At 65.3% G+C, this 26,764-nt stretch overlaps 1 protein-coding gene across 6 annotated transcripts; it reads right to left on the reverse strand.

Annotated features, from left to right (window-relative positions):
- Positions 1–1,496: 1,496 nt before the first annotated feature.
- Positions 1,497–25,202, reverse strand: PLXNB1 (plexin B1). Of its 6 annotated transcripts, XM_062200776.1 has the most exons (39): positions 25,119–25,202; positions 21,098–21,150; positions 20,163–20,474; positions 19,362–19,898; positions 18,539–18,721; positions 18,174–18,302; positions 17,950–18,050; positions 17,693–17,825; positions 17,329–17,485; positions 16,904–17,012; positions 16,719–16,827; positions 15,704–16,354; positions 15,375–15,497; positions 15,089–15,211; positions 14,707–14,800; positions 14,456–14,628; positions 14,148–14,299; positions 12,383–12,488; positions 12,108–12,244; positions 11,740–11,916; positions 11,376–11,547; positions 11,016–11,258; positions 10,260–10,436; positions 10,019–10,167; positions 9,500–9,600; positions 9,188–9,405; positions 8,920–9,098; positions 8,716–8,782; positions 8,389–8,535; positions 7,446–7,614; positions 7,131–7,234; positions 6,968–7,052; positions 6,581–6,753; positions 6,321–6,481; positions 6,086–6,233; positions 4,273–4,337; positions 4,060–4,135; positions 3,265–3,339; positions 1,497–2,174 (listed from the first exon to the last, which is right to left on the reverse strand). In XM_062200776.1, the coding sequence occupies exons 3-39, from the start codon at positions 20,466–20,468 to the stop codon at positions 2,070–2,072; spliced, it is 6,114 nt and encodes a 2,037-aa protein (XP_062056760.1). In that variant the 5' UTR covers positions 20,469–20,474; positions 21,098–21,150; positions 25,119–25,202; the 3' UTR covers positions 1,497–2,069. The 6 variants fall into 6 exon arrangements, with proteins under 6 accessions (XP_062056760.1, XP_062056759.1, XP_062056755.1 ...); XM_062200775.1 differs by having other exon boundaries at positions 19,362–20,320; XM_062200771.1 differs by having other exon boundaries at positions 19,362–20,474.
- Between the last annotated feature and the right edge of the window lie 1,562 nt (positions 25,203–26,764).

A 26,764-nucleotide genomic window follows, 5' to 3' on the forward strand; every position in this document is an offset into this window, starting at 1 on the left:
AGTAACAGTACCCCATGGGGGCCAGGACGTGAAAGTGAGGGACCTCCCAGTGTGTCTGGTACACACCCCTCCCGGTGCTCACGCCAGGCTGCCAGGCTCATAGGTACGTGACCGGCTCCGCCCCCCCAGACCTCGCCAGGCACGCGGGGACGTGACCGGCTCCCCCACCCTCCCTGCCCTCGCCTGCTCATTACAGACCTCCTCAAACCTGCAGACGACTCAGCCTGGAACAGAGGTGGCGCTGCCCAAGGCTGCCTCTCTTACCTGCCCCAAGTCCGCTCCCACCTGAGCTCCCCATCAGCCCTGCTCCCCGAGACTGTCTAGAAACGGGGGTGGTAACCATGACGAGCGAGTGGGAGGAAACACCCACGCTCGACAGCAGAGTTCGCGGGTCCAACTCGCAGCGCCGGCTCCTGGCTCCAGCTTCCTGCTAAAGCCGACCCCGGGAGGCGGCAGCTGTGGCTTATGTAATCAGGTGCCGCTCCCCACGAGGCAGACCGCGTGGGCGTTCCCAGCTGCTGCAGATATTTGGGGAGTAAACAAGTAGATGGAAGATGCCTGTGTGTCTCAAAAAAAGAAGAAAAGATAAAAGCCAAAGCTGAGTGACAGGGAAGACCTGGCCGGGCACCTTTTGAAGGCCTGAGATCCCCATGCTCCCAGACGACAGCCCCGCCTGCTGAGTGACTGTCCCCACCGTGGGCGGGAACGGGGAGGGAGGGGCATCGAAGCCAGCGCAGAGGACGGCAGCTCTGGCTGCCCCGGCGCCCCAGGGGCAGGTTCTGCTGAGGGCCTAACTTGGGGTCCCGTGGTGGCAGGAAAGACGACTCCTCCTGGAACCCCACCTGCCTCTGTCTCTTCACACTCAACGAAGACCCAGAGGGCCACAGGGGGCTCGGGGTCGCCGGGTTAAGGAGAAGCCGAGGGTGACTGTCCGCTGTCTGCCTCCTGCTGGCATGGGGTGGGCTCAGCCAAGGGGACGTCCAGCCCTGGCCCTCCTGACCCTGCCAGCCAGAGACCTGAGCCCCAGCTGAGGACATTCTCCCGCTACAGAGCCGGAGAAACCACTCAAGGCAGCCTTCCTGCAGGCCGGTGGCGGGCTAGGAGCCCCGCCCCCAGGTGCCCTGACTGGGGAGCCAACACAGGAACAAGTCCAGAAATGGCCACGGAGGAGGGTCCCTGCCACCTCCCCCCGTCCCACTCTGCCAGGAACCAGCTCCACGGATGAAGTCAGACTACCCAAACTGCAGGCTCGGCAGCCGCCCCCCCCGGAAGAGGCGGAGCCCCCTCGCCAACCCGGGCAGGGATGGGGTCTCACTCCCTCCACAGCAGCTCTGACCCCGGCAGGCCATGCTGCCCAGGAGCACCCAGTCCACCGCACAGTCTGGGGCCTCAAGTGGGGGCCATGGGTGCAGACTGCACTCCACCTCCCCGGGGCCCGGCAGCCCAGCCACAGCCTCACCGTCGGGCAGCGGCCGGCCCACACATCGGACTCCACGCAGTGTGTTATGCTTTAATGAAGAGCTGGGTCAGTGGGGCCGCCCCCCGCCCCCCAAGGCTCCCCTGCAGCAGATGCTTTGCACACTGGCTGGCCTGAGGCAGCGTGGCCCTGGGACAGCCAGCCCCGCCGAGGGTCAGTCTGCCGTGGCCTCAGACAAGCAATCATCTCTCGGACCTAGGAAGTGGCAGCAGCATCAAGGCCGGAGGCAGCGAAAATGAGGTCAGGGATGAGGGATGACGGAGGAGGACAGGAAGTGGGCAGGCCCTCGTCCATCCTCTCTGGTTCCCCGCGGGGCGTGGCCAGGGCTCGGGAGCAGTACCACCTCCCCGGGCCCGGAGGCCTTTCCACTGTCTACATGCCTCTAGTCCCAGCGCCCTGCAGGCTGCCGTCACGCAGGAGGTGGCCCACAGGGCCACTCGAGGCCGGTCCAGCAGGGCCGAGACCTGGAGCCGCCTTCCGCTAACTCTGCTTGTCCGTCACTACAGGCATCTAAGAAGGGGTCTCTCTCTCCCTTGAGGTTCCAGAGTGGCCCGGGCGGGCGCAGGCAACAGCAGGCCAGGACCCCCAGGGCCTAGAGATCCGTGACCTTGTTCTCCACGGCAGCCGCGATCTGCTGGAGCCGATAGCCCAGCTGCATCTTCTGGGCCGTGCCGTCCTCCTCCAGGGCGGTGATGATCTGCAGGGCAGACACGGCACCGTCAGCCAGGCGCTGGCTGCATGCGTCAGCGGGCCCGAGTCACGGCAGCCTTGGGGGTAGGAGCCCAAGAAACCCAGGGACTTCCAGGGGCACGGGGACCACAGCAGGCAGTAGCCATGGGGTTGTTGAAGTACTCAACTCAGCACCCCAGGAGAGTGGCCTTGGTGTGGTGGTCAGCCCTGCCCACCATGGTGCCCAGGAGCCCCACTCAGCCCTCCCGGCTCACCCGCCAGCCAGGCCCCAGCGCTCCCTGAGCAAGGCCCTGGTGCCAGGTGCTGGGCTAGGAGCAGGGACCTGGCAACGATGCGCAGATGTGCTGGGGAGACAGAGGGGGACCCACCTCGACGACATGGGACCCACCAAGGGGGGGCACAGGCTTGCCACTCCCCTGCCTCCTCCCACCCCACCCAGAGCAAGGCCCAGAGCCTGGACTTCACACCCAGGGAGCCACTCATCCAATGGCTGCCGGGGGCTGGGGGCCATGCGGCAGGTTCCTCAGGCCTCAACAGTGATGGCCTCATCGTGGGCGCCACCCAGACATCTGAGAGGATGGCTCCCTGGGGACCCCAGAGGCTGACTGGTGGGGGCCCAGCCAAGAGTTCCCCAGAAAGACCCTCAAGGCCTTCGCTGCACCCTCATCCAGGCCTCCCCTGCTCCTGGCCCCACCTCCCTGGGGGCTCCCGCGCCACCAGTCTGAGACTCTGGGAGGCCCCAAGGGAGGGCCAGGTCAGGGCGGAGGGGGCAGCTGTATGTCTCTCCATGACACCCTGGATACCATCTCCAGGACTAGGAGGACTCCCTAGCCCTAACCCCCCCCCCCCCACCATGCCTTCGACCCCTGCTGGGGAGCTGGGAGGGGGAGGGGCCTGGTAGGAGCCCAACAGAAATAGAGCCTAAATGACATTTCCCAAACCAACAGGGCACCAACCCTTCCCCAACTGTGCCTAAGGCAGCGCCAAAGACCCCCCCCAACCTGAGTCACAGGACCAGACCCTCCCATCCATCCCCTCCTCCCCTCAGCCCCCCAGGAGGCCCTCAAGGCCCGTTGTCTGGGCCCAGGTCTGCCCACCTGGTCGTAGTACTTGTTGATATACTTGTAGAGTTCGTGCAGGGCCACCCGCGCCCCGAGGTCTCCGGAGTAGTTCTAGACAAGAGAGAGAGCTGAGGGCGCCGCCACCCAAGGGAGGAGGCCCACGACCCCCAGGAAGGGGGAGGGGGAGATGGGAGCCTGAGAGGGGGAGGGAGGGGCTGCCATGGTCGGCAGAGGCCTGCAGGGTCAGCAGGGTCTCGGGTGCCCACCGGGGCCCTGCCTCGCTCCCAGGAAAGGCCCCAGCTTGGACTCTGCCCTCCCAGGTGATCAGAGCCCGTGGCACAGACGCTGCGTGCAGGCTGTGAGCCCGGTATAATTCTGCTGTATTTCCTGAGGCCACTCCCAGGCCCCGTCCATGCAGTGTCTTCTCTGGACACAGCCTCCATGCCTCCTGCCTCCTAACTCGTGGTGCACCTGAGACCATCAAAGCCACCACGAAGGGCCTGACGCCTAGCAACGCCTCAAAGCCGTAGCTGTCGGCGTCAGCAGCGCAGGGCAAACACTGCTTAGAAATGCCCGGAGCACACGTCTGGGGGCTGCTGGAGGAGCAGGCAGAGGTGTGTCTACACCTCCTGGGAAGGCTGACCCGGTGGGACCCGGAGCTCAGTCCCAGCCATCGAGCCACCATGAGCCTGTCATCCACAGGCCCCAGCATGAGCTGCAGGCACCGGGCACGCCTGCCTGCTCTGCAGTGATGATGTGGCTGCCCGGGAAGGAGCAGTGTGACCAGGGCAGGACGGCTGGGACCCGCCCAAGCAGCAGAGGGGGCCTTACCCGGGACAGCTCGGCCAGAAGAGAGTTCATCTCTTGGTCACTGGCTGGGACGGCCTGTCTGATGTCTGCATAGTACCTGCCAGAGAGCCCACGACAGCAGCTCCTGGGTCAACAGAGCCAGCGCCTGCCCCCCACCAGGGCCCATCCCCGGCCCTCACCTCACCCGTGCCCCAGGCTCCCCCCGCTGCCACCACTCAGGACCCCTCCCTGTACCTCTCCACCATCCGTTTGTAGCGGGGAATATCCCGAGCGTACAGCAGCTTGTTGATGGGGGAGTCCTGGGTGCCGCCAGCAGGTGGGGAAGAGGAGTAAGCTCAGTCAGCCAGGCCCTCCCGGCACAGGAAGTCCCACCTCCCCAGGCCCCTCTCACCTCCAGGATGGTTGCTCCCCAGAGCCCGCTTCCCTCTGTAGAAACCCCCTCCTTCCATCACACCCAGCCTAGGCCTCAGAGGAGCCACGTCAGGCTGAGGCCACTCCCCAGCCCTGCGAGCCTCCATGTGGATCCGGCGAGCAGGGGTGGGAGCGTGGCATTCGCTCCCCAGGGAATTGTTTTAGAAGTTGGCTGGCCAGGAGCCAGGGAATGCTGGACACTGCCCAGACTACCCAGGACCTGGAGGCCTCTGGCATCAGAGCCCACAGCGTAACACCGACGCGGCCTCCGCCACTGGGCCGGGTTTGTGGCCCAGTGGCAGGCTCTGCGCAGACTCTCCTTGGGACTCTGCCTCATCCCGAGCTACTGGGAAGGTGGGGGGACATAAGCTGGCGCCGCCCCCAGGTCAGCAGGGACACAAGGCTTGGTCAGTCCTCGGGCTGGGTCAGCTCCCCTAGGGCCCCGCTGTGTGCCTGGTTTGGACTGGTCCCAAGCTACTGGGAAGGCGGGGGGGACCTAAGCTGGTGCCGCCCCCAGGTCAGCAGGGACACAAGGCCTGGTCAGTCCTCGGGCTGGGTCAGCTCCCCTAGGGGCCCGCTGTGTGCCTGGTTTGGACCAGTCCTGAGCTACCGGGAGCCACCTGCTCTCCTGCTGGGAAAGGGGGGCATGGGAAGAGCTGGTTAAGGACCCAGACACCGCATGGCAGCCATGCCTGGTGGTAGCCCCAGGGGTCCCGGGGTGGCCTTGTGGTTCTCAGCTCATCACAGGCAGAAGAACCAGAACAATAACACGCAGTGGACTTTCCATTCTGTTTCTTCACGGAGGTCCAGAGGCATCACTCAGGAGACCCCTGGCCAATAGCTGCCCAGGGTCTATGCCAAGCGGAGCCCCCATTCCTGAACCTTCGGGTCTCCAAGGGCCCTGCCAAAGGCTGCCAAGCACACACATGCAGGTGCCAAACGCCACGGGACCCCAGGGTCTGGCTGTACTGACAACACACTCCCACCTGTGTGTCACGTCCCTCAAGTCTGGCCAGAGGCAGACAGGCGCCTCCACCACCCACCAGGCCTTCCAAGCCACCGTGGGATTGGCAAATCCATGTCTCCACCTGGGAGCCACCTGGTGGCCCTACCAACACCACGTCTGAGCTCACTGCAGCCAGGGCCCGGGGATCACGTGGCCCCCCTCTTTCTTTTTGACCCCTCCCATCCGGCTTGGCCTGCCCTGCACCTCTGGAGGGAATGGACACGGACCCTGCTTGCCTGCAGGACCCACAGCTTCTTCTCGGGCCTCTTAGGCTGCAGTCTGTCCACTGTACAACAGCCAGGAGGAGTCACCCAACTCCCAGGCCTGAGCACACCACTCCCGGGCCCCAGCCCCTCTGTAATGAGCCACCCCTGGGCAGGCCCTGGCCGACCGCCACAGCCCTACTGCGCTCTGCCTCCTCCCACACCAGCTGCACCCGCCGCCCACGTTAACCTGAGCATGAGCACACCACGCCCTCACTCTCACTCCCCCCTCAGGGTGGAGGCTTTGTCACCTAGGGAGCCCCAGGGACAAAGCCTGCCCGGGGACACCGTAGGTCAGAGGCCTCCCCAGCCCTGTCCCCTGCAGCTCTCGGCAGAGCCCGGAAGCTGTGCACGCACACCGCCGTACCCGGCCCAGCTTGTGGTCAGCCAGGGTGCAGGCGTCCATGAAGGTCTGCGCGATGACGAGCAGCACCGCGTCCATGTTGTCAGACGTCTGCACGTCGAACACAAACTGCGGGTTTTTGATGATATTGATCCAGAACCTGAGGGGCAGGCTGGAGGGGCAGAGGCGGCCGGTGAGCGTTGGGGTGGGCTGGGGGCAGGAGGGAGGCCCGCCCGCGCCTCGGGCCCGCCTGGCCCACCTGTTGGTCTTCCAGATGTGCACGGTGTCCTGGTCGGAGATGCCGTGCTGCTGGGCCTGCTCGTCCAGCAGGTCAAAGAAGTACTTCACGGCCAGGGGCACGGGCCGGCTGGTGCTGAGGATCACCTGGAACAGGTCGTCCACGAACTTCTGCAGGGTGCCCTGTGCGAGGACGGGAGGTGGAGTGAGGCCCGCAGGGGGCCTCTGCAGCAGCACGGCCGCAGCCACCCCATGCCTCCCGCCTGGGTGAGCCCCGGCCACCTTCATGGACAGCAGCCGGGTCAGGTAGATCTCGGGGATGGCCTTGGCTCGTTCGCGCTCCCCGCCCCGCAGGCTGCCCCTCCGAGGCCTGGGCGGCTCTGGCTCCTCACTCGGCTTCACCAGGTGCCAGGGCCGGACACCCCCCTCATCTACATCCTCCAGCATCGGGGTCCCTGTGCCAAGACCCCATAACTCATCACCCCTCACCAAGGTGCCCAATTCCCTGGGCCCCCTGGATCCTGCCGACTCTCCCAGGGGTGAGGGCACCTGGTCGAGGGCTTCTCTAGATAGAACAGAAACAGGCATAAGCCTGCCCTGCCCCCACCACCCGGGCGGGGCAAGGCAAGGGCAGGGGATCACGGGGGACTGGGGTGCAGGCGGACTCACGCTCTCCCGGGACATAGTCCTGGTTTTCCCGGAGAATGTGCTTGGTTAGGCAGGGGACGAGGGCCACGGTTGCTCCGTCCGGGACCTGAGGACCACAGCCAATGACGCCCTCCACCAGCCCTGCCCCCCACCATACCCCTCCTCCATCGCCCACCGCTCCCACCTTATAATGCTGCAAGGTATTCAGACGCCTCCACAGACCCTGGGCCTCGGAAGTGACATCCTCATCTGAAAGGATGAGGTGCCCGGCCACCCCAGACCGCCACTCTGCAAGAGCAGGGCAGGACTGAGCCCCCACCTGCGGGAGCGGCCGCTTCCCCCTCCACACGGCAGCACCAGCCACCCTGCCCGAGACCAGGAGCAGGGCCCTCCGGCAGTGACAGGCTGGCCTCCGCCCCGACTCCCAGCGTCCCTCCACCTGCCCTGGGTGCCACTGTCCCTGCAGAGCTGGTCCTGGGCCCTCCCTCTCCGTCCTCACCAACATCCAGGGTCCGAGGGTCTGGCCGCTGGGTGAGGGGCACTCCTTTGTACAGCTGGTCCAGGATCTTCTCCTTCGCCTGGGAGATGGTGTCACAGTCCAGGACCTTCACAGGCACACCCTGGGTCTCCCCGGTGCCAGGCCCCACAGCCAACAGAGCATTCAGGGTCTAGGAGGACACGTGGGAGCCCTCAGGGTTCATGCCACACTGCAGGATGACCAAGACACAAGGCCAAGGGCAGGGACAACCCAGGAGGAAGCCACTGCTCTGACCCCTCAGCACCAAGCAGGCCCGGACACCTCTCTCTTCACCTGCCTGCCTCCCCCAGGGCGCAGCTTTCTCCACTCCGTGACCCCAGCCCACACCCCGAGCGCTGGCCAATGTCTATGGGGTAAATGCAGGCGATTGAGTGGCCGTGAGGGCTCTTCCCTGGGGCTGCACTGCTCAGGCTGACGGACCCCAGGGAAGCCCACAGAAGCAGGGATCCCCCACCTATCCCGACAGAGGAGCGGCAGAGCCCAAATGGAATTTCCTCAAAGAGCAGAGAGGAAAGCCAGCCCAGAGGTGGGTGGCAAGCAGGTTTGCTGCGGGGGTGGGAGGGCCTTGGCTTGGCAGGCGACGTAAGGAGATGAGCAGCAGACACTCGGGCCCCGGCACAGCTCAGGCGCACGGTGCAGGGCAGGGCTGGCTCCTCCCAAGACCAGGCAGTGGCCACCCTGGTCCCATCCGGAGCCTGAGGAACCTCTCTGTCCCTCCCCTCAAGGCCTGTCCCCTCAGCACTGCCCTTAAGCTCGTCTCAAGGCCTCTCTCCAGCAGCCACCAGCGGCCAGGCTGGGCCTGCATCCAGCTGCAGTCAAGAGCCCCACACGTCCTCCCGTTGTGGGCCCAACCAGGGACCGACACTGCACACACAACGCACACGCACACGCACACGCTGCTCACCAGGGGCCGGTACTCCACGTCCTCTCTGAGCAGCCGGTTGTCATTCAGGGTGTACTTGGCTTTGCCCGTCACGCTGTCCACCGGCCCCTTGTCTACTTGATGCTTAATCCCGCGGAAGAGCATGTACAGAGGCTCCCCCACAGCGTCCTGCGGGAGTGCAGGCACTTAGGGCCCCCAGGCGGGCAGCAGAGGTGCAGGGGACACGACGCATGTGGGGGGAGGGGATGCAGGCTTGGGGTGATCGAGGACACACTGGGGGGACAGACTGCATGGGGCGGGGCCCGATCCCGCCTGCCCGGGAGCCCTGTCCACCTCTGCCTCCCTCACCCTCACGAAGGTGTACAGACAGATGGACATCCAGTTGGTGAGCAGTTTCTCCACCACGGTCTCTGTCCTGGGGCGACAGGAAAGGGAGAGGCCAGGGTCAGCAGGGGGCTGTGGGGCTCTCTCATCCATGAGCTCCCCACCCCCAGCTGAGGCCCTGCCCATCCCTCACCCCCCACCCCCCACCCCCCCTGCCCAGCCACAGACCTGCGCAACATCAGCTTCGGGTTCTTGGCCACGTACTGGGCTACCAGGTCGCTGAGCAGGGTGCGCAGGATGTCAGTGAAGTACTCGAGCTTGCCGTGCAGCGCCACGGTGAGCAGGGAGGCCACATAGGCGCGGTCCCGGGCCGAGAAGGTGCGCTGGCTCTCCAGGGTGTGGATGAACTGCAGCCGGAGAGAGCGCCGGCTTCAGGAACAGTGGGAAGCCAAGGGCCAAGGCCAGGGTCACGCCAGGGAGGAGTGGGGGGAGGAACCTTGGTGAGGAAGAGCTTGCTGTTGAGCAGGTTGGAGAGCTGCCCCAGCCCTTGCTCCACCGTGGGCCGCCTGCTCTCGGGCACGCCCAGGTCCCGGTGCAAGGGCGACTCCCGGTGGCCGGGGAAGAAGACCCTCTCGGCGTAGACCCTGTAGTCCAGGAAGGGGATGCCGCTGCCCAGGAGGTCGCTCGTGAGATCCGTCATCTCGGTCATGAGGTCTGTGGAGCAGCAGGGGCTGGGTTTGGTGCATGCGCTGGGAGGGGCTGGGGCGGGGCCGGGGTAGGGGCGACGGTGCTGCGCCCGCAGCCTCACCGGTGAACTCCTTCTTGCAGCGGTCACGCACGCTGCTCTCCAGGTTCTCCAGCTGGATCTGGACCTTCTTATAGTCCCTCAGGGCCTGCTTGCTCTTCCTCCTGCTCGCACCGAGGTCGGCGGGGATGGCCGGAGGGGCCTGAAGCCCTGGCTGGGTCCCACATGGCCCAGGCACACCCTGGCCTCCCCCAGGCCAGCCCAGCCCAAGCTAGCCCAGAACAATTTAGCCTGTCCCATCCCCGTCAAGTCATTGCCTCCCATGCCCTGTGGGACCCGGCACAGTGGAGCCTGGTGTGATCACTATAGCACCCAGGCCCAAGTCCGCCCACAGCCTACTTCTATAACTACAGATTGTAGCCACTCAGGTGGTTCCACCCTGTCCGTGGCTGCTCTCATGCCAAGTGGCAGACCTGAGTACTTGCCACAGAGACCACCAGGCCCACCAAGCCAAAAAAATTAGCCCCTGGCCCACTCCCCTGGTCTGTTCTCCCTCGCCCAGACACACCTGGCCACACCCACCTATACATAAGGACGATGATGACGACGCCCAGGGCCAGAAGTGAGGTGCCCACTCCTAAGCCCACTTGGGCTGCCACAGGGAACGCCACGGGGCTCTCGCCGTCATACTGCACGTGGCCCAGGGAGAAGCGCAGGTTCCCCATCTGCACCTGGGCACGGAGGCACTGGTCAGCAGGGATCCAGCGCACGCCTGACGCCCAGCGCAGCCCAGCACAGCCCAGCCCGGGACCTGCCCACTGACTGTGAACTCGGGCAACGCATCAGGCGCCTCTCGGAGGGCAAGGTGCCGTGGCAAGGGCTGCTCCACGGGGGGCTCGCAATACAGGTGGTGCCGGGTCAGGGTCTTCACCACGCAGGGGCCGTCCCCTATCATGGCCACCACCTCCTCCTTGGATATTGCAAGGTCCAGATTCTCCCCCTGGCACACAGATGGGGTCACAGATCAGTCATGCCGAACCCAGATCCCAGCCCCTGGTCCCTCAGTACCACCCTGCATGCGGAGCCAACAGCCCGAGATGCCCTCCAAACTACTGCCCCGATCCCTGTGTTTCCTCTGCAGAGCTAAAAAAACTCTGGAGTACCTGAAGCCATCCCCAACACTGCCCAGGCTCCCAACACAACCCGAGCTCCCACTGCATCTACTGGTAGAGTAACCAGCTGTGGCCTCAGTGCCCACCTACTGCCAACCTCATGTGCATAACAGGTGCCCAGAGTGTCCGTGTGAGCCAGGCTGCCAGAGAACCAGCCCAGCCACGGCACAGCTACCACGCACACCAAGCCACAGACATACTGCCACTCAGACACCTGCCGGGGTCAGGGTCAGAGCCCCGCCCGTGCCAGGCCGGGCACCTTCACACTAGCCCCTTCTGCCCTGGCCACAGCAGGGATGAGGAGCCATGGCCGGCCCCAGCCCCCACTCCACGGTCACAGCCTCTCTGCTACGCAGCAGAGTTGTCCAACAGCGGGGGTGGGGGTGGGGGTGGGGGGTCCGCGGTACCTCCACGGAGAACACACTCCCCGGCTTGTGCCGGAAGGGCGCGGTGGGATCCTCGGGGTTGAGGGGTCGCAGGGTGGGGTCGGCCTCGTAGGAGAAGGGCGTAGGGTTCAGTGTTGCAAAATCGAACACCAGGTTGTCGAGGATGAACTCCACCTGGACCCAGGGGTCCTCGGGCAGGCCCGGGAGGGCGGGCGTGCGGCACACGATGAGCTGGGAGGAGTTCACGCTGCAGGGCTCCTCAAACTGGCGGGAGGAAGACAAGGGGGGGAGGTGAGGAAAGGCAGATGCACGCCCCTTGGCTGTCCTCGGGGCACGGACTGGGGGCCCCAGAGCAGGCAGGGGAGGCCCGGGGCGCCGTACACGATGACCGCCACAGGAAGCTCCAGGGGCACACGGTGTCTCGGGGACCACACGGCGCCGCCGTCCCTGCCCGGGACTGGGCCGCAGCGCTCCGGGGGCCACTGTCACTCGGATTCTTGGCGTCTGTACCACATCCAGGTTCTGGCCACGGACCCAGATCTCACGGCCGCCACTGAAACACAGCGTGTGAGCCACTGTGGCTCCTGTGACCAAGATCCAAGCTTGGCCTAGCCCCGGCCCCACAGCACGAGCCCATCTGCGGCACGGGATTCCCAGCTCTGTGCGAAATCCCCAAAGCCCCCAGGAGGTGGGGCGGCAAAGGCCTCCCTGCGCCACCCTGCGCAGCCACACCCTTGCCCAGCACCTGAGGAAGCTCTTGGTGGGGCCAGCAGAGGTGACATTGGGATCCGACGTGTACTTGAACTGGCCTTGCTGAAGCCTCCGCTCAGTGGCCCCGAACCACACAGCCACGGAGAGAGTGGCAGGCACTGGGTGTGGGCTGGTTTCGCACTGCAGCTGCTCTGACTGCTGCTCCAGCAGCCTGCAGAGGAGAGGAGAGGGAAGCAGGCCCAGACCCCTCAGCACTCACGGTGTTCCTCCCCACCCCACCCTGCTGGCCCTGGAGGCTGCTCTCCCACCGCACCCCTCCCTCTGCTGCCTCCCCCACTTCTTCCCACCCCATTGTCTCCCTGGGGTGCATAGACTTTCAAGAGAGGAGAAAACAGTCCTTACAGGTGACACGGCTGCTCTCCAACCACCACTTGGATGTCCTCCAGCCGCCCGGTCAGGAGGTTGGAGCCGCGCAGGGTGAGGCGGGTGCCCCCGGCTCTGGGCCCATGGGCGGGGAAGACGGAACGCACCTGCGGGTCCTAGGGGAAGGAGAATAGCAAGAGAGAGCCGCCATCAGGCCAGGAACAGAGGCGGGGAGCCCAAGACAGACATGGCCCTGGGTGGAGCCCCAGGAAGGGGAAAGCCGCAGGCCGAGGGCGGGGCTCAGCAGTCAGCACCTGGTAGGCAAAGGTGACATCGGAGACACCGTATCCTCTTCCCTGCACCTCCACTGTGGCTGGGCCGGTCACCTCCTCCCCACTGGCCCCAGTGACGCACACGAGGCTGCGGGCACAGGGCAGGCTGGGAGTGCTGGGCTGCACTGGGGGCTCCCCAGATGGACCCAGCAGCCCCTGCCCCTGCACCACGGACAGGTGGCCCCCCTCGCCTTGCTCCACAGATGAGAGGGGCACTCCAGGAGGCATTCGCATGCAAGGAGGAACTGATTCCCAAGCTGTGAATACATTTACAAAGCTGCCCTGGGACTGGCACTGTGGTGTAGTGGGCTAAGCCTCCGCCTGCAGTGCCGGCATCCCATAAGCCGGTTCAAGTCCCAGCTGCTCCACTTCTGATCCAGCTCTCTGCTGGGAAAGCAGTGGAAGATGGCCCAAGTGCTTCGGCCCACCTCCTGGCTCCTGGCTTCAGATCAGCTCAGCTCCGGCCACTGCGGCCATCTGGGGAGTGAACCAGTGGATGGAAGACCTCTCTCTGTGTGTCTATCCCTCACTCTGTCTGTAACCCTACCTTTCAAACAAATAAATAAATCTTAAAAAAAAAAAAAAAAGCACAAGAAGCAGCCCTCCCTTTTTTGGGGAGCTACTGGGCTAACGAGGGGCCCGGCCAGCCATCAAGTGCACAGCCCTCATTCCCCAAGGGATGGAAACGTGAGGTCTTAACGGTATCAGAGGCCCCTCAAGCCTCTGGTCACACGTGGGGACGCACGTGAAGCTCTAAGGAAACGCTGGCTCTCAGCCACCGGCCAGAAGCTGGCGGCAAAGTCATTTCCAGAACGTTAAGCCTGAAGCGGCTCAACTCCGTGACATGGCCACGGTCGCTGCAAACGCTCGGGGAGAACAGAGCAGATGCGGGACCCGCTCAGGGGAGGCCCAGCCGGAACGTACTTTCATCGCTCTGGAAATCACCTGGCGAATGACTTCAGTCTCACCATTCTGAAACCACAAGCAGACGACTAGGGACCTCGAGCTCTGGGTCACCACACGCCTGGGGGCAACCCCTTGGGCTCTGGCAAAGCAGTTACTTGTTTGCGGTATGGGCTGTGGAGCCCCGCCAGACTCCAGCCTCTGAGGGTGGAGTGAAGGACCTGCTCCGCGTGCTTTGGGGCAGCCTCTCCAGGCCACCCTGATACCCAGCCGGCTCTGGGCCTTGCCACTGTGGATACCTCCAAGCGAATGTGCAAGATGTACACATTTGGGGCCCCTCAACAGCCAGCCAGATTCCCATGACCCCAGACCTTTGCAAGCTACGAGCTCTGAAAAGGCAGCTGGGGGTCCCTGGACACTGGGCAGAGGGGCCTTGGCACTAGCAAGTGTGCCGCAAGTTCACCTCCCGCAGAGCCCAGCCCAGGGCAGTGCTCGGGAAAGAAGAGTCAATGGTGACAGAGCACAGCTCTCTGGGACCATCGAGGCCCCTGCTCCCACTGTGACTGCTGGGGCCAGGTCAGAACACCTAGGCGGAGCCAGGAAGCAGGGCCACCTTCAGCTCTGGGCAAAGAACCTGCCCCAGACAGGCCCAGGAATATCCCAGACCAGTCCAGGCCAGGAGCCTGCAGGCCTGAGCGCCAGTGGCCACAGCAGCACGGAGTTCTTGTGACGACATGAAGGCAAGGGGAAGTGGGGAGGGAGGGAGAGGGCAAGCGGTGTGTGGGAGGCCCTGAGCAGGAAAGCCAGCCCCAGAGCCCACCCACACCGCGGCCAAACGGCTCACCTGCTGGAGACCTCGTACTGCTGGGCGTCCACAGCACAGGGCACCCCGGCCACGCTGACCGTGTGCAGGACGTCCTGCACCTGCTGGCCCAGGTTGGAGCCCCTGATGGTGACCCGGGTGCCCCCGTCCACAGGCCCGGTCAGTGGCTCCACCTGTTCCAGAACGAGAACTGCTCACTGCCACCCGCCTGCTCACAAGTGACAGCCTGGGGGGCAGCCCCGGCCTCCCACCCTTGGGCTCCATGCACCCAGGGCACCCGCACCCTCCCTGCAAGGGCAGCGGCGAGGAAGGGCTGTGTTCCAACGCACCGAACGGATGAGAGGCGCAGGGCACTGGGTGGCCACGGCCTCAGCCTCACCGCACGCCTCCCGGGCCACGCACCGTGGGTGCTCCCCCTCGCACCACACACAGCCGTACTGGGGCAGGGCGGTCTGGCAGCGGCTGCAGTCCCCACGGCCCACGGAGCAGTTGTATAGAACCACTGGGGGTGGCAGAGACGCAGGTGAGGGCAGGCGGGGAGCATGCGGCTCCCCCCGCCGGCACAGCTCCGGGGGCTCACCGTGTAGCCCTTCAGCCCTGTCCACTCGCAGCCGGCCCGCGCGGCGCAGAAACAGCCCCACGTGGAGCTCCGGCAGTGCAGACTCATAGCTGAGCTGGGGAAAGGGGAGTGGGGTCAAGCATTGGCCTAAGGCAGGGGCACAGGGAAGGGAGTCAGAGAAAGTTCCAGAATGGTAGTACTGGAGCTTAGGGACCCCATGAGGTCTCAAGTTCCGGGTCAAAGCTGGGCTGCAGGGACGCCGTGAGGCACACGGTCAGATCTAGGCATGGAGTTGGGGTCACAAGGTCGGAGCCCGGGCTGGGCTCAGCATGGTGCAGCCAGCTAAGGTCGTAGGCGGCCCAGGGTGGGTGCACCCTTGCCCACCCAGGCTCTCGGTCTGTACCTGGTGCTGCTGGCATGTGACGTGGCACCAGGTGTCTGGAGGAGGCTCACACTCAACCCGGGCTGCCACCACCACCTCGAAGCCCTCCAGCTCCATCACGCACTCATTGTCTCCCGGGCTGTCCTGGGGGCAAACAACACGCCTGATGGGGTAGCCTCAGGAGCCGGGCCCAGGGAGCCCGCGTGGGCCACCCAGCGCGGCCTCTGGTTTGGGGCTGAGACCTGGCGCCGTGCACCCGTCCTGCTCCCCAGGGCTCGTGCCGGGGCCGCAAGCAGGACACGCTCACCTGGAAGAGGCGCAGGTTTCTGCCCAGCAGGCGGACTTCCCGCGCCACGTGCACCGGCATCAAGGTGGAGCCCTGGACGCTCTCCACGCATGGGCAGGAGCCTGCCCCCCAGCTCCCCTCTTCCTGCAGGCACCAAGAGCGTGGCAGTCCATGGAGCCCACGCTGCCCACCCCCCGCCCCCGCCGGGTTCCACGTCAAGCCGGCATGGGGCTGCAGACCGCTGGCACCCTGCCCTGGACCCCCCGCCCAGGGCAGAATCGCAAGGCAAGCAAGGGGCTGCGACCTGCCCACCAGCCTTCCCGAGGCCTCCTTCCTGGGCTGGGCCTCACCAGCTCCCAGAGCCCGGGGGTGTCGTACTGGTAGTCGAGGCTGGACAGGAGGATGAGGGGGGCGGGAGGGCCCTCGTGCTCTGCTGAGTCTCCATCACCTGAGAGGAGGGTGGAAGTGGAGAAGGCGGGCGCGTCACCCCCCGTCCACTCGTCCGCCTCGGGCAGCTCGCCGCCTTCTCTCACAAGCCAGTCCGGGGTGGGCTTCGGGGAGCCAGTGGCCCCTGGGAAAGCGGTGGCAGGAGCAGTGCCAGGGGGCTGGTCCAGGGGCACCGCAGAGGGAGGGGCCTCAGGGCTGGGGTCGGCAGGGGGCACCGCTGAGGGCGACGGGACGGAGGCCGAGGGGTCCGCAGGTGTGGCCTTAGGTCCCAAGTCAGCGGGGGCAGGGGCAGTGGATGCAGGTCTGGGGGGTGATGTGGGAGAGGGGGGCTGCTCATGGAGAGGTGGCTCTGTGAAGGCAGGGGAGGGCACGGGGCTGGGGCTGAGCAGGGAAGGCCCGGCCTCAGTGGGGGCATCCCAGGCTGCGGCCGTGGAGGAAGCCCCCGGCTCCACAGGAAGGGGCTCGGGAGCAGGGCTGACTGGGGCTCTGGGGGCTGTGGGTGGGAAGGGGCCGGGCACGTCTCTTGCAGGAGGGGCTAGGGAGAGAAGCGGGCTCTGAAGGGAGGCAGAGGAAGCCAGGAAGGGCCACTCAGCAGGCAGGCGCGGGAGCAGGAGGCAGGCAAGGGGGACGTTAAGAGGAGAGGAGACCAAGGAAAGAGAAACAGAAACAGCCCATTAATCCTCCGCAGGAGAAGCGGGAGGGAGGCTCCAGGGGGGTCTGGACCGAGGTGGGGGCCAAAGGCCAGGCCTGCCGGCCTCTGCCCCCAACCCGGTGGGCGTGCAGCAGCCGCTGTCCAGTGGGTCAGTCACACACAGGCACAGGGGCTCGGGACGGGGCCTCACGCAGGCAGGCAGGCAGGCACACAGACACCGGCCCCCCGACACCCTCTCTGGAGCCCCCAAACCCTGTGCGGCTCACCTGCTGGCTCACCACCATCGGCCCGGCATCACAGGAAGTCTTGTGCGTGCACAGGTGCTGCCACACGCACCAGTTACACCCCCAGCGGCTGCTCACACAGGCCTGGCACCTGCACGGAGCACAGCCATGGAGCAGGGGTTGCTGGGGCAGTCGGGGGCTGGGAGGGGGCACGGGGAGGAACTCACTGTGCGGAGGGGCGGAGCTCCGTGACTGCCACACAGTCATAGAAGGAGAGGGACGCTCTGACGATGACGACAGTGCCAAACCTGAGCTCCACGCTCACCGACACGTGGTCTGTTGGGGGAGGGGGAAGGTGCCAGGGCTGAGGGCGGGGCAGGATGCTCAGACCCTCAGAGGAGGGTGATCCTCCCGAAAAGGGAAAGGATGCACACAATGGGTGGGGGGGAGTACAGTCCACAGAGCACAGGAGCACAGTTCACTGAACACAGACTTCAGGGGGCGGGGTGCCAGCGAGGGAACTCAGCAAAAGGCATCGACACAGGGCTCGTTGCCCGGCTCCACACCTCACCCCAAACTCCCCCAGCCCCAGCCAGGAGCAGGCAGGGGCTCCCGGGCCCCAGGGCTGGCCCCGGCCCTTTCTCTCACCCACCAGCTCCATGCTGCAGCACTGGGGCCTCACTAGGGTCCGGGGAGGGGCACATCACACCAGAGCCAGTCAGCAGGGCGGGACTCTGATGTTCCCCAAAGTGGCAGGAATACGACTCCCCAGGCCACAGGGGTGGCAGGTCTGGCACCGTCAGGAAAACCTGCCAAGAGAGTGCAGGACACACTGTTGGGGCCCCTGGGCAGCAATTATATGGGCAGGCACCACCAGCCCCCCACCCCCAAGCCTTCACCAACACCCGCAGACCTGGGTCATAACAAAAATCAAGAAATCAAGGCCCCAAGAGAAGGGACTCTGCAAGGCCACGTGCTATTGGGTGCGTCCGACACCAACTCCCAGGGTCCCTCACCTCCCTCCTCTCGTCTCGGCTGATGTTGGCAGGACTCATGGCTGTCACTCGCAGACAGCCTGGTTCGGGCTGGAAGCTCCAGAGCCACTGCTCTGGGCCTTGGCCCCTGGAGCACTCAGAACGGCGACTGCACCTGAGCAAGAATGAGCAGCACCCGTCCGTGACCTGGGGGGGCCCTGTGTCTGCCCAGCATGGAAGGTGGGGAGCAAGGGTTCAGGGTGCAGGGCCAGGAGGGTCGGGGTCGGCGGGGCACTAACCTGCCAAGGAGCACACACCACCCACAGTATGGGTCCCTCTGCGCCAGGCAAGATGCACAGTCCAGGTGCTGAGTGCAAGACGCCACAGGAACCTTCAGAAGCTGTGACAGCAGAGAGCACCTGAGGCCAGCAACCCCGACACCAGCGGCTCATCCACCCATGGTCCCAGGCCCTGCCCCAGGCTCCTTCCAGCAGCCATACCCTGGCTCGTGCCTGCCACTCACTGTGCTCTGGGTCATGACATACAGGTGCTCAAAAGTCCCATCAAAGATGAGGTCTCTGCTCACTGCAGACCCCTGCTGGACGCTCTGTGTCAAGTACGGCTGCCCATCGCTCCCGGGGCCCAAGTAGACCTGAGATCAGAGACCACAGGTCTGGGAACCAAGTCCATGGCCACAGGCCCAAGGCCCTCCCCCACCCACAGTGGACCCCTAGGCAGTGATAGGTGCAACCAGCCCAGAGGGGGCGGGGAGCCACAAGGCTGGAGGCCATGTCCTAGGGGACACAGAGGTGACTCCAACCAGGCAAGGTCCCCAGCACCTGCACCCTCTAGATCCTGGGTAAGACCCAGGACTTCCTGTGGACACACCCTATGCAGTTGCCCTTGACTGTCACCCAGGAAAGCGATGGTGTGTCCATCCTCCATGGTGACTGCCACAGCTGTGAGCTGAACTCCTGGCAACTCCAGAACTGGCGTGGCTTCCAGCGGGACACGGCTGGCCATGGGGCTAGGTGTGTGGTCTGAGCCACAAGGATAAGCATCCAGCGTGTCCTACAGAGAGCAAGGTGTGTGGATAAGACCCTCCCTGGGCACCCACACCCCTCCCTGCTAGCCCAAAACAAGCCTGTCTTCCCTGCAGTCCTCCTGGGACAACCTCAGCCTTGCCCCAGGCTCGACTGTCCTCCCTAAAAAACTCTTCCTGGGACAACATCTCCCACATTCTCGGTCCTGAATCCTCACCTCTGCTGGTGCCCCACCCCCACCCCTCCATCCTTGGCCCAGGAGCCGCTTCCTTCAGTTCCTGTGCTCAGCCGCCTCCTGGGCCACTTTCCCAGCTGCCTCCTCACTGCCCAGTGCCCTCCCCTGCACTGTCCCCACCTCCCCATGACTCGGTACCCCTGCGCACACCCTCTCCCTGGTCTCCAACCCGAGCCTGTGGCCAAGCAGGTCCTACTCTCACCTCCCTCCCCTGCTCAGAACCTAAAACAAAGGGACACCATCCAACTTTCTGGCCCTCCCCTAATGCCCTCAAACATGCCATCGTCACCCTGAACGTGACGCGTGCTGAGTCGCCCTCTCCCTCCCAGGCACACAGAGGAAGCACCCAGCGTCTGGACTGGCCCTTCTTCTCTCCAGTTGCCCTGGCCAGTGGCCTCAGGGAAGGGAAAAGTCCGGCAGCCAAAGAACTCACCACAGGCAGTTGCGCGCAGTCGGAGTTGACGTCGTATTCGATGTAGGCCACCTGGCTCCCGTCCTCAGCACGGCCCTCCCGGGTGTAGCAAGCGTCACGCGTGTGGTTGGCAAGCCGGTCCACCTCGTCCAGGGGGAAGGCACACAGGGCAGAGGCTCCTGCAGCCCCGGCAGCTGCTGATGGGGGCCGGCCCACAGCCGGGGGAGCGGCCGAGGAGAAGGCAGCAAAGAGCACCTCCCCACCGGACTCGGCGCCGGACGCAGCCACAGCTGCAGCCTGGATCAGCCCGTAGCGGCCGCCCTGGCAGGCCAGAGGCAACTCCACGTAGGAGTAGTAGTGCTGGTCCCGGAGGCACACGCGAGACACATAGGCACGGAAGGCTCTAGACTGAGCCTGCAGGTCCCGCCGCAGAAACAGGAAGTAGGCGCTGTCCCCACGCGCGAAGGCACTCACGAAGTGGTGGCTGTACTCGGAGAGGCGGCCCACTGCCAGCTTGGCCGTCTCCTCGTAGGAGAAGGCAGCTTGGGGGTCTGGGGGCTGCAGAGCCCGGGTTGTGATGGGGGGGATGCCGCCCCCCACGCCCCTGCTGGTATATCCCCGCCCCACAAACAGGAGGGGCTCCCCGGCCAAGCCCTGGGCCACCAGCCCCACAGTGCTGACGGCGGGGTCATTGGCAGCCACATACTGGGTGTCCCCAGGCCGCTCTGGCCTCAGCAGCAACTGCTGGAGCTGCCCCAGGCGCCGCTGCTCGCAGACCCCCTGGTGCACGCTCCCGCACGCCACCAGGGCCCCGGGGCTCACCAGGAGCAGCTGGTTTGGGTTGTTCGTAGACTGGGCCTGGGGACACTCATCGGGCATCACGGGTGGCAGGCAGTCCCTGCTGTCTAGCACGGGCCCAGTGGACACCTCGGCCTCCAGCTGCAGCCCAGGGCTCAGCTGGAACAGGAAGTTGGTGGCTCCTAGGTAGAGGGTGCCTGAGGTGGGGTCCCTTGCCAGATGCTGTAGATTCGTGCCGTTGGGAGTGAAAGCGGCTGGTGGAGGGGGCTGGAGGGCGAGCACCCACCCGGCCCAGAGTGCCTGGAGAAGAGCCAGGCCGAGGGCAGGCATGGTCACCTGGCAGGGAGAGAGGTAGAGCAGAGCTCATGTGGCCACCCGAGCACCGGGGGTCACTGGTGAGGGACGAGGCTGGGGCATCGCCGAGATGCCCCTCCTAGCCCAAGGGCTGAGCCGAGGAGGATCAGGCTTAACGGACACCATGGTCCAAGCCGACCCCGAGGCCACCACACTGTCAAGGGGTCAAGCATAGCAGATTCTTTCCCCGGAAACATCAACCCCGCCCATCTCTTAAGCACTGCTCCTGGGAGACCTGCACCCAGCCCACGCCACCTTCACCCATACTGTCCTGGGCCACACGAGGATCAGACAGGGAGCAGGGCCTGGAAGGGACGGGAGAGCAGGTGAGGGGAGGCGGCAGTGCCCTCTACGGATGTTGGTTTCCAGAGCATAAAGAAGAGGGAAGGTGAGGTCCCCTGGGCCACCAGCAAGTCAGAGCTGGACAAGGATTGGGGATTTTCAGGCCCAGAACTCAGGACAATAATCACAGAACCAATAGGTGGACGAGAAAAGGGAGGCTCAGCTGAGAGTGTGGGGTCCTGAAACCTGGGCCCCTCCTCGGAAGCCCTCAGCACCGTGGGGTCCCACTGCTGCCACAGGCCTAGGTGTGTGGCCAGGCTCACCTGGCGGGGCCGGCTGGATCAGGAGACAACAGCATGACCTGAGCAGGAGTCACCTAGCCAGGGGGAAAGCAGGAGCATGAGGCTGGGGACGGGGCTGCGGGCACGAGGGAGCCCTGGGCTCCCCACCGTGACGGCAGCACCGAAGTACCCCTCCCCACTGCCCAGCCGCCGGTGGAGCAAGGCCCAGCCTGGCCCTCGGCCACCAAACACATTCCACAGAGGACGCCTCCTCAGAGCCCACAGGGGAGGGGAGGGCAGCAGAGCCAGGCACTTGAGGGGCCTGGGAAAGGTCAGCTAGGAAGGAGACCCGTGGCCAGCAGGGCCCAGCCAGGCCCCCAGCACGGCTCTTTCCCTCTCTGGGTCCTTTCCTCTCCACCCTGCCCTGTGAAGGGACCAGATACACAGCCTCCACACAGGCCAGGGGCCACCAGCACACCGGCAGACATGTACCAAAATGGAGGCACATCGACCCACCCCACCCTCAGGCACTTGCACACACGCTGACACAGACAGGACCTACACACACAGCAGAGACACACACTCAGCCAGAATGGAGACATAGCACAGAAGCTCCCACGTTCAGAGACCACACACAGACACACCCGTTTAGACAGCTGGCACGCGCACACACACACACACACACACACCCTTCCACAGGTGCGCACATCTGCACATTTAGACATCCTCACACATACACTCCTGCACCCTTCCCTGGTCAAGCCCAACGTCCTAGAGAGCTGTGGAAGCTGGGCTGTCTCTTGCTATTTCCTCTCCTGCAGGTGAGGGCAGCGCCAGGGCCCAGAGTGATGGCCAAGATGCAGGTGTTCCGGAGGAAGTTACCATGCACGGCTACATCCCTGGTCCCCAGGGCCTCCCTGGATTCAAGGGCCTGCTTTCCTCTTGGGACCCTCCTTGCAGGCCGGAACTGAAGCCCTCGAGTCCCAGAATCAGGAAATCACGGCAATACCACCTTCCCCAGACCCCAAGTGTCCTCAACCAGCAGCATCAAGGTCGGCAAAGTGATGGGAAAAACCCTGCATCCCAGGCTGGGTGACACTTCCCCCACTTGCCCGGCCCAGGCCACGTTGCCCAGCCCCGCCCACCACCCAGCTGCCAGGCTGTCAGTGCAGTGTCCTAAACCTTTGCTCCTCTTCACCCCCGCAGAGGTCTCAGCAGGGTGCCTCTGAGGCTGTCCAAAAAGTGAACAGCCCCCCCCCCCCCAAGGGCTCAGAGGAGGGTCTACCGGCCTGGTGGCGGGAGCTGGGATGCCGTGGCCACAGCCTGGTGGGAGCAGGGGGGCCACGGCCACAGCCTGGCTGGGCACTGCTCCCAAAATAGCTTGGGGGTTTCCATTTTTAGTGTGCAGAGAACAGGGCAGCTCTTTGGGAGCGGGAACAAGGCTGCCTCTGTTTGCCACCCAAGGGGGTGGGGGGGAAGGCGGCAGGGAAAGTCTCGAACCCGGCCAGAATCCCAGGACTGTGGCAAGGCCGGGCTGCCCAGGAGCCCCCCACCTTGTCTCCAAGGGATGGAGAGAGCAAGTTTCTTCCTCTCGGAGGACCGGGCCTCCCTGGGGATGGCCCGAGGCCACAGCCCACACTCAGCTGCCTTTCACCCCTCCTGCCACTCATGCCAGAGATGTGCCCTGGGCACTGGGTCCCTCAGATCAACATTCGCTCCTTCATTTGCTTACAAATATTTGCTCAGAGCCTACTGGTGCCAAGCTGCTCCATCCCTCAAGAGGCAACCGCAAGTCACTCCCCAAATGGGAAATCACAGCCCCGCAGAGGGGCCCACAGGAAGAACGGGCGGGGTCGGAGGCCTGGGGCTGGGCCACTCCAGGGAAAGCTGTCAGGCTTCTTCCCCTGCCCCACACGGGAGGAGCAGAGAAGGGCCTGCGTGTGGGCACACATGTCGCGGTCCTCAGAGCAGCCCCCAGCCCCTCTGCCAGGATCTTCCTCTAGCAGAACTGGAGGGCATCTCTGCCCCCAGGGTCTCTGGTGCCCCCCCCCCCGGGTGGGTCAGAGGACAAAGGCCAAGGCCCTCTAGCCCCCAACCCCCCCATGCTCTTCGTACCACAGACAGCGGTTTGCTCCTCTGCTGTCCGGTCACGCGGCTGTCCTGCTGCCTGGAATGCCCACTCCCTCTCTAGCCCATTAACTCCCACACCCAGCCATCCTGCCAGGGTGCTGAGGAGGTCACTCCGGGCAGCAGGGGATGGACGTGCTAAGGCTGATGTGGCCCCCTCCCCCAACTCTGGACTTGAAGCTCCTCAAAGGCAGGGAGTGTGGCTCCAGCTCACAGACGGCAACACAGAGCAGGTGCTCCCTGTGTGGCGGTAAAGGAAACCCAGCTGCTAGGGGAGACCATGCCCCCTGCCCACTCTCCAAGCCACTTGGTCTCTCCTCGGGCAAGGCAGCAGCCCCCCCTCTTATTAATGGCTGACCCCAGCAAACTGGAAAGGCCGATATGCTGATTTGGAGCCAGCCTCCAGTCCCCGACTTGCACCGTCAGATCTCCTCCCACTCCCCACCTCTGGGGCTCTGTCCAGGCTCACTGCCAAGGCCTCACTGCCCATGCCCAAGCGTGCCTGGTGGGCCTCTTCTGGGCCCACCTCTCTGCACCTCCTCAGCAGGGCCCATGGCCGCCTAACTTCTCTCTGTAGAAAGCAAGCGCTTCCTGAAACCTCGTGGAGCTGTCCTCACCTACCAACGAGGCTCACGGCCCAGCCGTTCCACGCTCCACACCTGCACATTTACCTGGGCGTCCGTGGAACTGGCCTCCCTCTCCGCCCCCTGCTCCATTCATTGACGGTGCGGCCGTGCGCACTGCCCACCCTGTCCGCTGTGTGTTGCCGCGGGTGGGAGAGCCACCGCCGGCGGGATTCCAAGATGCCCCGCGGTGCTCACCATCACGCACCCAAGTGTGGAGCGGGACGCGCCCTCAAGCCGGGAGGCTCGGGGTCCGCCTTTGTCAGTCCCGCGAGCGCACCTGGAAAGGCTGTTACTCTCAAGGGGGCGCCGCGACCCTCCCCCCTCCCCGACCAGGTCGCGGGGCGAGGACCCCACCCGTGGCCCTGGGAGGGCGGGGAAGGGGCCGGTCGGTCCCCGGCGCGGCGGCGGCGGCGAGGAGGGGGCGCGGAGGAGCAGCTCCACCTCCTCTGTCTCCCAATCGCGTTACAGGCGGCGCCGCCAGAGTTTCCCTCCGCGCGGAGAAGCGTGGTCCCAACTCTGGGCGCCGAAGCCGCCCACCACTCCCCAGGCCGCCCCTGCCCGGCCGGATCCCGGCCCCAGGCCGCTCCGCCTCGGGGCGCGCGGCCTCGCCGGGGCCCCGCCGCCCCGGCCCCGCGCCCGGCACTCACCACCCGGCCGGCCGCGCGGGCTGTGCGCGCCGAGGGGGCGCCGGCCGCTCGGGACGCGGCTGTGCGCGCGGCGGCCTGCCCCGGAGGTGGGTCTGGCGGAGCCGCAGCTGTTACCCGGAGACCGAGGGGCGGAAAACTGCGCCCGCTGCCCGCCCCTCCCGCCGCAGCGCTGCCACCGCTGGGAACAAAGGAGACAAAGCCGCGTCGGCCGGGCCCGGCTCCGCTCCTTCCCCCCCCTCCTCGCCCGCCGGGCCGCCCTCCCCCCGCCCGCCGCCGGGGCCAGGCCGGAAGCAGCCGGGAGAGCGGGGCGCACGGCCGCGGACTGCCCGGGACCCCGCATTCCGGCCGCGCGGCCTCCGCGCCCGCCCAGTGCGGGGGTGCGCAGCCCCTCCCGCGTAGGGAGGGGGCTCAGGGGCTGCCCGGCGGCGGTAGCCATGGCAACACTGCCCCGCCCCGCCCCCGCGGGGCCTCACCTGCGCGCCGCTTTGGAACTGGAACTGGGAGCCCTCCCGGGAGGGGAGCGGCCGCGCCTCTCTCGCCCCGCCGGAGTCAGGTCCCGCGCTTCACCTGGCCCGTCTGTCCATTGGCCGCCTCCGCCACCATCCCGCCCGCTCTCCCTTCCAGGACGGGCTCCTGTGGCCGTTCTCCCTCAACTTCCCTTACCTGAACTAAGGCGCCTCGTTCCTCCCCTGCGCACCTGGTCCTCCCACCGCTCCTTCTCCCGGGACTCCCCACCAGCCAGCCCCTCCCTCCGCCCCCACCTTGCGCTGTTTGAGAGAAGAGCTCGGGCTTTGGACCTGGGTTTGCGCCATCGCTAAGCCCTGTAACCTGACACCCGCCCCCCCACCTATTTGCTCACCAGCAAGTGGGGGTGAACCCCCCTCGCCCGGCCGCAGAAGCTGGCACACGGGGCCGAGGTGCACCAGCATGGGCGCCCCGCCTTCCTTTCCGCCCCAGGCCCCTACCTGGAACCACCCCAAGCCGAGAAGCCTTGGGCAAGTCTAGACTGCCTCACTGGCGGACTCCTGGGCCTTCGCAGGAGGGAACGCTGGGCAGGAGGGTTCTCTCCTGTGGCCTGTTTGTCCCTTCCCATCCACAGCAACGGGAGCCAGGACCTAGCCCATCCTGTTAGAACTTTTGGAGAATTCTGGCTCAAGGCCATTGGCACAGCCTCCTGGGAAACAAAATCTCTCTCTCTCTCTCTCTCTCTCTCTCTCTCTCTCTCACGCGCACAGACACACATATCACTTGGAAACTCCAACCTGGAGGTGCAGGTCGTCCACCCCAGCTACTGCCCTCAGAGCCAGGGTCACAGACACCCTCCCTCCACCACCACCACCCCCACCTCCTCGAGGGCTTCCCCTCCGTCCCTCTCATCTACCAGGCTCTGTGCCTTCCAAATTCTCCCTCCCCAACTCCTCAGGTGAACCTTCTTCCTCCACTTGGGTTCCAGCGCTCGAGTCCAGACACGGAGCACTTAGTCCACAGCAGCGGCTTGGCAGCCCTCCTCCCCAGATCCCTCACTCCTGGCACAGGTCTTTCACCTTGCTCTCTGACTGCGTGCTCCACAAGCCCCACCCGCACCCGGAGCACCGCCTGTCAGGACAATCCCTCGACTGCCTACCTTGGCTTTCCTGCTTTTGCAGCTTGCGCTAGCCCCTTCCATGTGTCCAGGGGCCTTTCGTCCCCAAAGCTACTCACTCAAACATCTTTCAGGATCTGCCTTTTCCCAGAAGGGAACCTGGTTCTTGGGAACCCCACTGCTCCCCTCATCTGCTCAGACATGGCACCTCCTGCTGCACCAGGATCCCAGGTCATTCTGGATAGAGGGACCAGAATGCAGCCATTTGGGCCACCCTCACAGTCCGGGCTGAGCCAGGCTCCAGGAAGGTAGGAAGGGTGCCTCACAGGACACACTCCTGGTTCTATTGGGCCTCTGCTCACTCGGCTGTGCAGGGCGCAGGGCGCCGATGAACAAGCCGCACAGGCCCTGCAAAGAGCTGGGCGTCTTCTACAGGGAGGGTGGGCTCTCCACTAGGCGCCAGCCTTCCAGTACTCCATTGCGAGTACACAGCATCCCCCAAGCTCCCTGTTTACAGAAGGCCACCCACGGCCATTTAGCCCGGGAGGTCAAGGATCACAGAGATCAGGAGTTCTAAGGGCACTCTGCCTCCATGCCCCACTGACCCTCCCACCTATGGGGGGGCCCTCCCTCCCCTTCACTTCCTGTGCGTTCACACTGCTGGTGGCCTGAGCTCTGCCCACGCCTGTCCAGGTCATCCTGGGTCAGCACACCCAGCCCCAGCACA

The sequence above is a fragment of the Lepus europaeus genome, chromosome 9 (assembly GCF_033115175.1).
Source record: "Lepus europaeus isolate LE1 chromosome 9, mLepTim1.pri, whole genome shotgun sequence".
NCBI classification, from domain to species: Eukaryota; Metazoa; Chordata; class Mammalia; order Lagomorpha; family Leporidae; genus Lepus; species Lepus europaeus.